The 14,135-nt window shown below is 34.8% G+C and overlaps 1 protein-coding gene and 1 non-coding gene across 13 annotated transcripts; both read right to left on the bottom strand.

The window, feature by feature from the left end:
* Positions 1-3,085: 3,085 nt before the first annotated feature.
* On the bottom strand, positions 3,086-3,157 carry TRNAH-GUG. The gene has a single exon. It is a non-coding gene; the product is annotated as a tRNA-His (tRNA).
* A 2,010-nt stretch (positions 3,158-5,167) lies between these two features.
* LOC122310825 lies at positions 5,168-12,740 on the bottom strand. 12 transcript variants are annotated; one of them, XM_043124993.1, is made up of 13 exons: positions 12,579-12,739; positions 12,268-12,337; positions 12,087-12,160; positions 10,730-10,927; positions 10,440-10,499; positions 10,085-10,292; positions 9,850-9,976; positions 9,581-9,694; positions 8,418-8,616; positions 8,266-8,311; positions 6,990-7,043; positions 6,433-6,508; positions 5,168-5,741 (listed from the first exon to the last, which is right to left on the bottom strand). In XM_043124993.1, the coding sequence occupies exons 6-13, from the start codon at positions 10,139-10,141 to the stop codon at positions 5,491-5,493; spliced, it is 924 nt and encodes a 307-aa protein (XP_042980927.1). In that variant the 5' UTR covers positions 10,142-10,292; positions 10,440-10,499; positions 10,730-10,927; positions 12,087-12,160; positions 12,268-12,337; positions 12,579-12,739; the 3' UTR covers positions 5,168-5,490. The 12 variants fall into 12 exon arrangements, 11 of the variants coding, with proteins under 11 accessions (XP_042980927.1, XP_042980928.1, XP_042980924.1 ...); XM_043124994.1 differs by having other exon boundaries at positions 10,730-10,851; XR_006242691.1 differs by lacking the exon at positions 10,730-10,927 and adding an exon at positions 6,202-6,306 and having other exon boundaries at positions 5,601-5,741; positions 12,579-12,740.
* Positions 12,741-14,135: the final 1,395 nt, after the last annotated feature.

Raw genomic sequence — 14,135 nt, 5'->3', positions numbered from 1 at the left:
TAATGAATAAATATTATTCCATAAAACATTATGGTCAAAAATCTGAAATATATACTAAGTTACATTTTTATTATTTTATTTCTATGTATATGTAGCAACTACTAAGATAATTTTATATATAATTATGTTTTTATGAATTTTAATTTCTTTTTAATTTACATAAATATGTCATACGGTTGAAAAGTCAGCCCCTCTTAAAAAAAATTGCTGGTTCTACCACAGAAAACTAGCAGGTGAAAGTGAGTACAATCTCCTCTCTCTCTCACACACACAGATACCTGATATATTTGGTAATTGGTACTGTTATTATTAGTTGAAAATTATGAATGAAGTCATATATATTATTTCTTGTAATTTTGTTACATTCTAATCAATGAATAAACTATCTTTTATTTTCTAAACGAAAAGTGTTTGCCGTTTGGGATGGGAGAAGTTGGAGGAGATCAGAAATGGTGAATTTAAAAGGGGTGAAACTAGTTGAAATATACAGAAGATTGTTAACAGTTGCATAGAGCCATGATCAGGAGAGGATCTAAAGTGAACCCCTCTACTGTGAAGTTCACATCTATGTTACGTTTCTGTAATGTTTTTTTTTGGGTTAATTCATGAATAATAGAAAACCTGTCCTGTTAACCTAGCCATCAATCTCTATTTCTCTATCTGTGACATGACTAATCGCCCATTCCATCTCAATAATGTGATTTAACATCTTTTAGTTAGAATCTTAGAAAAAAAACTTAAAAAAGAAAAAGAAAAGCAAGTGAAGCATCAACTAAGAAGACAAAGGCCATCTAAAGTATAAAGAAATGGACCAAAAAACCAGACACTATATCAGATCCCGTTGAACAGCTGGAACTAATGAATAACGACTTCATCACGGGGATGGATAAGATAATCCACACACTGGCATCCATCCATACATACACTGTTCTAAGTTCTAACTCCATTGTTGCAGATATTTTTTGGAAAAGATTATCTGATGCAAAGATCGAGCCCTGCAAATAATCAAGCATTTCACAGTTTCATGAGCCGTGACCACTCATGTCATGTGGGTACATGCATGTTGCTTGTAGCTGACATACATAACAATGCTTTGCACTCGATCATAATAAAGAAATGGAATCAGCTGTTGGATCTTATAAATATTGCAACAGATCGATGCCTTTCATCCTTCATGTATGTGCACCATTCCTCCCCAATAACCAAAAGTTTCTTTTCGTGGATGGGAATTTTATTCTCGAACGAGTGTTGAGTCTTGAAAGAAAATAATGAGAGGCCACAAATACAAAATTCAAGCCATTTCAACTTCTTATTTTACACTGAATGGTAGGACTTGAAACACATTTGTTCTTCTTGATGACGATATCTTCAACACGTACGATGTCAATACAGCAAGTTCTTTAATTCCACACATAGTTGGCTATATATATATATATATATATATATTATAAGCGACTAAAGGGTAACTTCTTTGTCTGGAAATCTCGCCACATATAAAAATGAACACAAAAAAGATCATGGGGCTACCATGTAATGATCTTGTATTTTGGAAGCTTCATACAAGATAAAGGACACACATTTAACATTTCAAAAGAAGGCCTCCTAACTAGAGTCCTGACTCCTAATCCATGGACTGCAGCAAGAAAATTCTATATCTTGCTTAAAACTGTTTCCTTTCTGGGATAATTCTAACAAAAAGAGTATCAATTTGATGGTGTACTCTTTTGAGTTTTGAGTAGAGTAATCCAAAAGAAATTTTTGCTCTGCATCCAGTGGTCCAGGACTCGATTGTTTTTCAGCTCACCAAGTCTGCTCAGAGCCTGGCATTGACTCTAACCAAGCAAAAACATAAGAAGTAAAAGATTTCAAAAGCGAGCTGAATTGCTATATCGTGTGTGTAAATGAAGAAACAAACACTCCTCCCTGGTCCCCTCACTTCAGGCTGGGGAAACCACATTACTCTTCAATGAGACCACAGATTATAATGTCACAGACCAAAAACATCTTGCATTCACTTTTTTTTTTTTTTTAACATCTTGCATTCACATTTCACAGCACTTCCTAGGGAAAGTAAAAGTAGCACAGGCTTGTGTTCTCTATTTCCAGAGTAAAAAATGAAAGTAGTTCAGACTCACTAGACTTTGTGTGAAATCTGCCTTCAAGTTTTATCCTTATCTCCTGGCCTACCCTCACCTTGGTGGGCTTCGTTCAACAGCAAAAAATACCAAGTAGGCTACTTGACTCGGTAGCTCCAGCAGGCAAAATCTATCATGAAAGATACCCCTACTTTTCGAAAAAGAGAAACAAGACTTGCTGAATATGATAGAGAGATACTGACTGAATTCTATCTGGGAAGCAAATGTATAGAGCAAAGCCATCAGTTATATAAACAAGATCTTTGATTCTCCAAGAAAAAGTCTGGAACAGGAACTGCAGTATACTGTATATAATTTTGGAAGCTGAGAGTTTTGATCCTATTTAGTCATATCATTCACTCTCATATTTTGTTATCATATAAACAAGATCTTTGATTCTCTAGGAAAAAGTCTGGAACAGGAACTGCAGTATACTGTATGTAATTTTGGAAGCTGAGAATTTTGATCCTATTTAGTCATGTCATTCACTCTCATATTTTGTTATTATATAAACAAGATCTTTGATTCTCCAAGAAAAAGTCTGGAACAGGAACTGCAGCTTACTGTATATAATTTTGGAAGCCGGAGTTTTGATCATATTTAAGTCATATCATTCACTTTCATATTTTGTTATTATATAAACAAGATCTTTGATTCTCCAAGACAAAGTCTGGAACAGGAATTGGCGAACTGCAGTTTACTGTATATAATTTTGGAAGATGAGAGTTTTGATCCTATTTAGTCGTATCAATCACTCTCATATTTTGTTATTAAATACCAATTTAAGTAATACATTAATTGAATCAAGATTACCAAATGAAAGTCCTCATACCCAATCAAGTGACTTTTCCTATCGTATATCTTTTTGGTTGGAAGTCGATCGAGAGAGATGCAAGAAAAACGAACGATTTGTTTTAAAGGATTTAAATTAGCTGAAAAAACGAACGGTTTGTGGCTGCTGGGATTCGAGCCCAGGTCTCTACGGCCACAACGTAGAATTCTTACCACTAAACTACAGCCACAAGCTGAGATTTGTGCTGTAACAATTATTTATAACTAAGATTACTAGCTGACCTCTACCCTTCATTTAATGGGTATTCAAAGAGTGTACCGAGTCCAGAACGAATGACAGTTTTTAATCCAATTAAATTAAGTTTTACTATATACAAACAAAATCGCATATAAATCTACATATTAATACTGATTTTTTCATATTTAAAATTTAAATTAATATTATTTTTAATAAAATTTACTTTTTGATCAATCATATTAAATTGATGTGTAGATTAATATATAATTATGCTTGTAACTAAATTTTTCTTGAATGAGAATTACAAAAAAAGGAAAAAGTTAAAAGAATTTCCAGTGTCACAAGTCAACCAAATGGGCTTAGAATACATAGTGCATCTTTCGGTATGATGGGTGGCCCGTGGGCCGTAGTCCTCAGCTACTAGTTAAGCCTATTTTCCTTGCATGTAACTATAGGTCAGGACTCAGAACTATAGACCGCAGTCCTTAATATCAAAGTTCTCTTCTTCTTTTTTTTTTTTCTTTTTTGGATTTGGCCAATTTTTACTCACTTTCCATCTATCCAAACATATTCTATCATACGCTTACATCCAGCATGCACGTAGAACGAATCAGCAACAACGCATGCATCCATTTCCTTGAGGAAACTGTAGGAGTAAACATCGACTTCATGACTAAGTTACAATTGACAAAGAGGAGACAACTCAAAAAAGGTTCTTTTCCCTAGTAGTAAATATAAGAACCATAAGTCTTGATAAATATAAAAAGAGAAATGATATTTATAGCTATAGAGTACGCAAGTGCCACACATTCTTTTCAAAAAGTACATAAAGCAACTCTATTTTGATTCGTAGTTAGGACTATTCATCCGATCCGAAATCCAACCTTCCTGCCCAACCCAAAACAATGTTGATTCTGTTTTAACCGATTGAGCAATTAATAGATACCTGACCCGAAATTTTTTTTTCGAAAAATCTAGTTATTTTGATCTGACCCGTTTTTACTTATTATTACTATTTAGGATAGAAGTCACGTGACAGCTCCATACACTTCTCATGAGTCTAGTCAGTTTTTAGAGTTTTCGTTCACATATTTTCATACCTCGATCCTCGTCAACGCCATTAACCAAACCAAATTCTTAAAAACGTAAAACCCTTCTTACACTTGAGGTTGACCTTGTGGCTGAGGGAATCTTCCCAATGGTTGGGTATGCCTAAAATCGCGCGGGAAGCTTGTGCGCTAGGGTCTAGCCCTTCGCTGCTTAAATAGCGTGATTGGAGAGACGTTTGGTACGATGGCCTCTAGGGTCCCAAAGGTGGCACTGCATGGGTGATTTAGGTCAGAGCTTGCCTCTCTTAGTGGTGGCCGAATTGCTAGTTTCTCATGCATGGCATTGGTGGAGTGCTCTGTTTTTGTGACTGCAAAACAAGGGCTAAGAATATGGCTGTTGGGGGCAATTTCCATGGTGTTTGGCATCAAGTGCTCTGGGCTGTCGTGGATTGCTTTTCCTAAAGTGGTGCAAAAACGCGCTATGTGGCGAGGAACTCCAGTGTGCGAACTAGGTTGATTTCACTGCATAGGGGCATGAGAATGCATGGGAGAGGCTGCGACGTGAGATCCATATCTGACCCTATCTAAGTTCGTTGTCGAACACGGTCTAATCATAGTTGTTGACCACCTAAACCTCGTCTCTTATCTCACTTTCGATTAATAAACGAGTATCAGGTATTATCCAATCTGAAGCATAACATGTACAGGTAATTCTGGTTTCCTTTTTTACATATGCTCGGAGTGGATTTTTGGGTCAAGCTAGTTCGAAAACTTCGGCCGGGACAGACATGCGGCTTTTTTGTACAGCCCTGTTCATAGTATGTGTACAGAGAGAGGTTTCAGGTTTGCCAAATTCCTCGAGTAGAGAACAAGCATCCAAATAAAACATCGAAAGCTGGGGATTTGCCAAACAGTTAAAATGCAAAACGCAACCAGAAAGATGGAACCATATGTGCAACCCAGAACAAATTAAATGTAGGCATATTCTAAATAGTTAAGATGGAATCATTATTCAAGATTTTAATTCTGCACACTCATTTTAATGTATGTACAAATCAATTCTGCAAACAGATGGCATAATCAGACTAGAACCCATCCATCCCTGGGCAACCATGAACATTCCTCTCCTGGAACAAAAGCTGAAGTAGGTACTTTTTGTATCAAAGTGAAATAAGAATGGCGTCAACAGTACTAATAAATTATCCCTGCCCCTCAACTTTGCTCAAGAATGGAGGAAACCAAGCCTTTTATGAAGCTCCTACAGATGCCCTTGACATTATGGTTCTGATAGGAGCCGTTCCAGTTCCTGATCAAAGTCTTCATCCCCTTGCAGTTGTTCTTCTCGCTGTTTTAGTAGCAGCAACTGCTGTGGTTCTTCAGGAGGATGCTGACTTGATCGTGTTTGCCGGTAAAAAATGTCTTTGTGTACGATCCAGTCATCTGTGATCTTTTCCATTGTGTCTCCAATCAAATTTTTATCTTCTGCTATGTGCTTTATGTCTTGGACATCTGCCACCTTGCTGGCTTCTTTAGCGAGAAATTAAGATGAAAGTCCAAAATAAAGAAGTTAACGTAAATATAATCGAGCGAGTAGACCAGCTAGACACAAACACCTATAAAACTGCCCATAAAGCTGAAGAAATCATTTGCAAATGGCACCACAAAAATATAGAAAAGGTCATATCATTTTTTCTGTGAAGAACTTTTCGGGTTATCTTGGGAGAGTATTTAACAGTGCAACTGGTGTAGGAAAACCATGCATTCTAATAACATAAATGTAAATGTTTCCAAAAGAATACAGAAAATGAAAGAATAGTGACTTAGTATTCACAATGTTAAGACATTCATTAACGATATGGATTGTAAGGGATATATATTTTCTGTGAAGCATTAAAAAAAATTAGGCACGATCATTGAAAATCGTAATTGTAATAAAGACCCAAACAAGTAGTGTTAGAATATCCTGCGGGAAATCCTAAAACGTAACTGATTTATGTTTTAGGATGCACCGTGTGGAACAAACCAGGATGGAAAGTAATAGCTTAATGTCATCATTTTGGATATCTTCAGGGCCATCCACCATACTAGCTTTCTAGAATGAGAGCCAATAGCACACCACTTAGCAGAATGACATCAATTAATAATATAGAAGTTACTTCCATAATTCAATGACTGATTTATCCGTTGCAGCTGAACTTGGTGAGAAGAAGTAAAGTACCTTCAATGGCTAACTTCTTGGCCTCTGCATATTCTGTTGACATTTTCTGGACCACATTCAAGTCAACTTCCATTCCCTGGTATATGTTGGACCAAAAAATGGAAGTCAGATGCTGTCTAAACCAAAAGCTAATTTGAAGAGAATATTGAAGGAAATCCATTGTATTGTGTCAAGATGAAAGATCACCCCCTAAACAAGTTGATAAGTTGCTAAACTATTTTCCCTGCCCACCAATATCACACAAACTTTAAGACTGGTTGGTAATTTTAACTAATAGTGCTTGCCAGACCTATTTATGAAGATCTGGGGGCAGAGTGAATTGTTACAACTTTCAAACCATGAAAAATGATGTTCGAGTATAGCACTGAAGAAATCAAACCAAGGAATAAAGAACAAAAAATGGTATATACGCCATCAACATGAAGATGCCCACGGTACTAGAAACCAGTACCTCAAATCAATACCAGTTTCATTGAGGTGATTCAAAATTAGCATTTAGATCATTGTATCATTAGTCAGTCCTAGTTCGAGTCCCCTCAGGGCCACTGGAGGTTTACCTGGCCATTAACTTCAGGGCCCCGTGGGTTTAGTCGAGTTGCGCACAAGCTGGCCCAGATACCCACGGATATAAAAAATAAATAAATCATTAGTCAGTCCTCATCCGACTTCAGAACCCTCATGAACATCAATCAACGAAGTTGAATAAGCACTCCCAGCAGAAGAACTCAATCATACTTAAAAATTTATTACCATTCCGCTACAAATTTCACAGCTCATGCCTGGTTTGGAGCCATCTAAGATAGGCTGTGGTTCACTTTGATTTTACCAAAAAAAAATTCATAGCTTGATTATTGTAGGTCAGATGATCGCCAGGTTTTCATTGATGGGTATTAGAATATTGACTAAATCATTAAATCCATCATTTCTTATCAACTAAAACTCTGGCATAAGCAGTAATTTATTATGGTATTAAAGTAGATGGTGCTGATTTCAAACCTTGAGTCCACTTTACCTCCTGCTTAAAGTTATAAAATTTCACATTGGGTCCCACCCAATGAAGGGTTTGAATCCACATACGAAACAGTATCAGATTTTTTTTTTATCAGTAATCAAGGTATTCTATTCATAAAAGAAGGCAAAGCCCAAGTACACAGGGAGTGTACAAAAGAGCATCAGAATATTAAAAGTGACTAAATAGACTATTTCCTACTGGTTACATTTTTTAGGCAAGTGATAATTTATCAACAGTGAACATAACTCATGCATGTGCAGAAAACCTCTGTTGCCAGTTTTACCCAATATTGAGGGTGTAGGATACCCATCTGATCTATCAATGCATGTTGTGAATGATTATGAAGAAAAACCATGCCCAGAATTGATATCTTCCATTTTACAATTAGTTGAGCCACAGCAAATATGCACAGGGCACAGCAACACAGGACTTACATGGTACTGCAGAGTCATTAAAAAAGGGATTAAAATGAAGGGAGGGGATGATATCTTTATGTATAGTAAAAAATCGTTAATTGGTAACGTTTCTATTGTTATTTCAAAGTTACTGTTAGGATAAACTTCCGATTACTATGCTGTATCACATATTGATGTTACTGGGGATACAACTCAGAACTTTCAGAATTCCAAACAACTCTCAGCTCCTCAGAAAACTCTCTCAACCCAAGTTGGTCACTATAGTTAAAAAAGAAGAATCATGTATGTTTCACCAATAAATTCTTTTATGGTAAAATGAACATAGTTTATACACACGTTCATGTGTCTGCTCAAGAAGTGTATGATCTTACATAAATGTATCTCATAAGGAACTATGTAACGTACCAAGTCCATGTGAAGGAAGTGTTCCATTCGAGTATTAGCAAGCAACCTGTTAATTGAAAGGCAAAACCAATAAGAGGTTCAGAATATTTGATTTATTAGTAATATGTTGAATAAGGAAAATGCCAAATAGAAGTACTATGCTGATGACATACTTCTTATATGCAGCTTGAATGCGGGCATTCTGTAATTCTGTGAGTTGATTCACTGTCTCCGTCACAGAACCTTCATTTATTTCTACAGACCCAAAGAGGAACATGTTTTTCTCAAGCATTATCCTGATCAAAGGAGATACCACTTTTAGACCTTTTCCTTTTGCATCAACAACAAGGTTTGTAAGTTTCTTCAGCTCTCCTGTCAAATGAGAACTGAGGTGAGTTTTGAGAGAGAGAGAGAGAGAGAGAGAGAGAGAGAGAGAGAGAGAGAGAGAGAGAGAGAGCTTCTAAGGTATTTGCCAAATAAAGTAGATTCAGGCCTCGTTTGGTTACACAAATAAGATGAAAGTTGAAAGTTGAATAACATATTGTTAAAATATTATTTTTTAATATTATTTTTGTTTTAATATTTGAAAATGTTGAATTATTTTTTGTATTTTGTTTGGGAGCTTAGAAAAGTTGTAATGATTAGATTAAATGAGATGATATGAGATGGTTTGTGAAAACAAACCAAGCCTCAGACTTTCATTGGAACCAACGAAAATCTTGAAAAAAATAGATAGCTACAAGAGAACCTCAACTACTATATTGAATGCAAAATCAATGAAAATCCTAACAGCAGATAAGTTAAGCAAAAGATACAAGTTATAAAAGAATAGCCATTTATATATATGAACACTATGAATTGAACTCAAAGGCTTATGGTACCAGTCTCAATGGTATAAATATTGGAGTGAGGGAAGACTAATCATTCATATTGGTTGGGAAGGGTGTATACCATTGACACTAGACAAACTTTGAAAGCAAAAGGATGTATACGATTGCCAATGTTATAACGGAGGAAGCTATCCTAGAAATAATGGAATATGCCCGCCCCCAAATAGTTGGCATGAAGCTTAGATGATCCGGGAATACGGCCATATCAAAATGGAATCATGTGTCAAGTAAAAACTATAAGAATTACATATCATTGAACTCCCACAGCATATACAATAGATGAAAAAGGAGTTTCAAACTAACTTAAAGCATTCTGCATGCTTTAATATAAAAAAATTGTATAATAATATTGCATCAGAATGCCATGTTCATCAGTATAAACTATAAACAATAACCCAAATTAAAGTTCCTCACAATGTAGTATCAAGTTCGAAGTGAAGACACACCAATGGATAGATAAATTCTGAAAGGAGGTTTGAAAGGCTGAGTCTCATAGAGGCAGTAAAGGCAATAGAGCCCACCCAATCTGTGTGATAAAGAAGCATTACCTATCATGTAACCTGCATAGGAGTACATGCGAGTTACCATAGTTTAGTGAAGCAAAATGCATGAATTCAAAATCTTTAGACCACGGGATCCAATGGCTTCTGATTCAGGCGGGTTTGGTGACACAATGTAATCTATTAACCAAATCAAAGTACTCAAAAAAGCATACCAATTGAATGGGCATACAATGATTGCATAAAGAAGGCCAAGTTGGTAGAAGGACTAGCCTCGTATATGTAGGAGAACTTCCTAGAAATCCATACTCTCTTCATATCAGCCAAAGCTGTTGATTCCCCCTGTCACTCCCCAATATTTTAAAACAGAAATTAACAACAAATGAAGGAAAACTGAAAATTAAGCCTTTGAATTTATTCAAGAAAATTGTGATCAAAACAAGGAAGCACCTCAGCAAACTCGTTAATAAGCTCATCGATGTCCCGCTTGAATGGAGAGAGATCCATTTAAATTTCTCCAAACAAAAGGATGACGAGAAAGAAAAAGAAGATAATAAAACAATAAGCAAGGCCTAGGTTGGGTGTTATTCAATTCTCAATACACGATAGACGACGATCAAACTGTCATGCCCAGTACTCGGAGGTGATCCCTTTTAACCTGAAATCCACAAAATCTAAAACTTACATACAATAATCCTCCAAAATCAAATGTCTCAAGAATTTCTTCCTAACAGAATAAACTACGCACTGGCGAAATTCCCCTTAATGAGATTAATCCATTTATGCCACCTAGCATTTATCTCACCTTTCTCTTATCTTCCTGTCACGTGCCAACTATTCCAATTGTCATAACCATCAAACTCATCTAAAAAAAAAAAATGGTGGAGATAAAGGGATGAATCCACAAACTCAGTAAGCAGCGTACCTATATTAGTGTGTAAACATGACCTAGTTACAAAATGCAAAAACAAACAATTTTCAAAAATATGGCAGTGGTGTTTTCAGAAGCATTTCATTACAATAATAATATATAAAAAGAACTTAGGCACAAGCATACTAAACAACATCAAAAACAAAAACAAAGATCATGCTTACACTCATGGCAAGGTTGTTCATATTTACAATTAGCCAAGCAGAACATAAATCAATGTTTTGTCACCAAAGTGAGTGCACTCAAAACATAGACCATGTTTACCCCCGTGGCAGAGTTGTGCATTCTGCGGATAGCCAAACATAATATAATCACCATGTCACCAAAACGATTGCATTCAAAACAGAGGCCACTATTATATCCTGTGACAGGGCCAAAAATAAGAGCAAAACATAATCTTATGCCTTATGGTCTTCATATACAATACAATAATGGAAATAGTATACTGATTAGATAATATCATATAATCAGATAAAATATTTCAGACTTCATGTTGACATTTTATGGAATAGAGAAACTAAGTACAAAAATTGCTCATGTCTACACCAGTCATAATAAAATGTCAGATTTCGAAGTCCAGATACATAGACTAGTGCAGAATTTTTTTTTTTTTTTTTATAAGAAAGATTTTATTGATCCACGTAATTAGGCAAAGCCGGCGTACACATGGAGTATACAAAAAAGAACCTAATTACAAACTACGTGCTACGGAAAGTAGTGTAAAAGTCATTAAAACTCGTTCCATTCAATACAATGGAAGAAGCCCAAAGCAACAATGTATGAAAGAACTAGTGCGGAAAATAACCGAGCCTATTTTCAAAACAAAATATGCCGGTTTTTTCCATTCAATACAATGGAAGAAGCCCAAAGCAACAATGTATGAAAGAACTAGTGCAGAAAATAACCGAGCCTATTTTCAAAACAAAATATGCAGGTTTTTAACAAAATCAATCACAGTCATTTTAGGCAAATTCTAGCATAGGAGCACCACTTACTGACTTTTACAATGTATTATCTAAGCTTTGAAAACAAAAGTAGTATCACAACCTAAATCATAAAATATCACTACCATGTTAATAACTCATATCAGTACATAACCAACCTAACTAACAAAATTCCATAACCCAAAGTATAGCTCAAAACAAGCCCTTAAATAGTCCATAACCAAAATAGTTCATAATGAGGCCTTGGGTTTATAATGGCCTAAGTACAACGTCCACGCACTACTACACCAATAAATTAACGCAACCTGCTTGGATTCATTTACAATTCACCACAACGCACATCACCATTTACAAGCATACTTCCGACACATCGGAACATCAACCCACTATTTTACGTCCATCCCCTCCTCTGTCGACGACATTACAAACAGAGTCCCTCCAAATATCAACCAGCCATTAAATTACTCAATCTACAACTTCCAATATACAAACAGAGACAATACAAACTCCCAGTTGGCACCAAACATCAAAGTCACAAAAATCAAGCAGTGGTTACGAGGCTAAAGCTCTAGGGTACCTTATCCAAATTTAGAGCGGTGGTCGGTCGAATTCGAGAGCAAGTTCGCGCTGTCTAGGGATGTTCTCGATGCTCTGTAACACAGAAAAACAAGATTAAATTCGAGTTTGAGATGGTGAGGAACACGCGGATGTAAAGGGAGAAAACCGAACGGCTAGGGAGAGAGATATCGAGGTATTACCATAGCTTCGAGAGGCGCACGTTGAATCCGGTGGCCTCTGTCGGTCGCGGCCTAAACCTAGAGAGAGCGTCTGCGGGAGGGAGAGACCGAGGAGTTAGATAGGGGTAGAGCGCGACATATAGAGAGAGAGATGAAACCGTAGTAGAGAGAGAGACATACCTGCAGCGTGTCGTGGTCGGGAGAAGCGGCGAGGAGGCGCGGCCATGAGAGCAGGTGCAGAGATGGAGATAGAGAGAGAGAGAGAGAGACGAGTGAGAGAGCACGAGAGAGATGGAAAACTGAGGGAAAGAGAGACGGACGGAGTGGCTTACCAACGGCGGTGCGGCACGAATGGCGTGGGGCTGGGCGCAGCGGCGAGCAGCAATCACAGAGAAGAGAGGGAGAGGGAAGAGTGGACTCTTTTTTGTTTTTGGTTTTTTTTTTTTTTTTTTTTTTTTTGTTGTTGTTTGGGGCGGTTGAAAAGAGGAAAATAAGTTGTAAAGTTTGAAATGCCGTATCGGTATCCATTTCGGTTAAGATACTTAAATAAAATATTTCAATATTAACATATTTTGGTATACCGTTTTAAAATTAATTATATATTATATATAAATATTTATATGTATATATAAATTAATAATTAATAAAATAAATATATATATATATATATAAGTGTGTATTATATATATGTGTATATATATATAGAATAATTGAATATTTATAAAATCAATATATGTTAAAAAAAATTACAAACTTGAGTTAAGATATAAAAATAAAGAAAAAATAAAAGAATAGATAAATTATTAAAAATAATTATATTTAAAAAAATAGAGAATGAGAAGACATATTTAAAATTTAAAAAAAATTAAAAATATATAAATATATTTATATTTTAGAATTAATTAAATACCATTTAGATTTAAAATTTACAAAAATATCATCTAAGTATAAAAAAACTACTAAAACAAATGGAAACCAAAACACTCAATTCTGACCAAAATGACCTAAATTTGATCAGAATGGCCAAAATGGGATCGAAATTTTAAGCGAAACGGAATGATGTGTTAGATTATAAAATCAATTTTATTATCAAAATAATGTGTTAGATTATAAAATCAATTTTATTATCAAATAAATCTAATGAATCTTCTCAACTCACATAAGTTTATAAATTTATTTTTATATAATTTATTTATATCTATAGCAATTTTTAATAAATAAAAAATGCACATCCAATGCACCCGCCCAGTGTATTGTAATTTTCTAATAATTCAAAAGGTAATTATTAATAAATATGTATTTTTTAATGTTTAAAAATATTGTTTAAAATACAATTACACTCTACATTGATAAACGAAAAAAGAAATATAATTTTTTTTAGCAACTTGATCTGGGCTGGGTCTTTACACAAATTAGAATAAAAGATTTAATAAGTTAAAGAAAATGATAATTTTATAATTAATTTATAATTATTAAATAATTTAACTTAAACGAAAAGTAATTATATAAAATTAAAAATATTTTTTAATAAAATGATATGATTATATTGATTGATTTAAACTAAATTATAAAAATATTGTAAATGTATAGTTACCGTGAATTAATAACTTTGGTTTACTTTAAGAGCCGTGCTAGAGCCATCGAGAGTAGCTCTCGACAATGCCAATTGAAAATATTATTTTAATTTTTTTCATGTATTTTTTTAATATTTTTTATTTTATTTTTTAAATCATAAAATTATTAAAAAAAATACTTATTTATTACTAAATTAAAAAAGAATATCGATAGAAATGCTCGAGTCCAAAATCGATACCCTTGCATTTCTCTTACTTCTATGCTTGTGTCGTAATTCTATTGCTTCCTATGTAAGGACTGCAGCTATTTTGTTC

This window comes from Carya illinoinensis, chromosome 5 (assembly GCF_018687715.1).
Source record: "Carya illinoinensis cultivar Pawnee chromosome 5, C.illinoinensisPawnee_v1, whole genome shotgun sequence".
Taxonomy (NCBI): Eukaryota; Viridiplantae; Streptophyta; class Magnoliopsida; order Fagales; family Juglandaceae; genus Carya; species Carya illinoinensis.
This window is presented reverse-complemented; position numbering and strand designations above follow the sequence as displayed.

Coding starts and splice junctions, on each gene's coding strand:
- LOC122310825 (XM_043124993.1), bottom strand. CDS start 10,141: ATGGATCTCTCTCCATTCAAGCGGGACATCGATGAGCTTATTAACGAG. Junction 7,044..8,265: donor ACTTCCTTCACATGGACTTG/GTACGTTACATA, acceptor GTGGGTATCTGG/GCCAGCTTGTGCGCAACTCG. Junction 5,742..6,432: donor CAAGAAGTTAGCCATTGAAG/GTACTTTACTTC, acceptor TTCTCGCTAAAG/AAGCCAGCAAGGTGGCAGAT.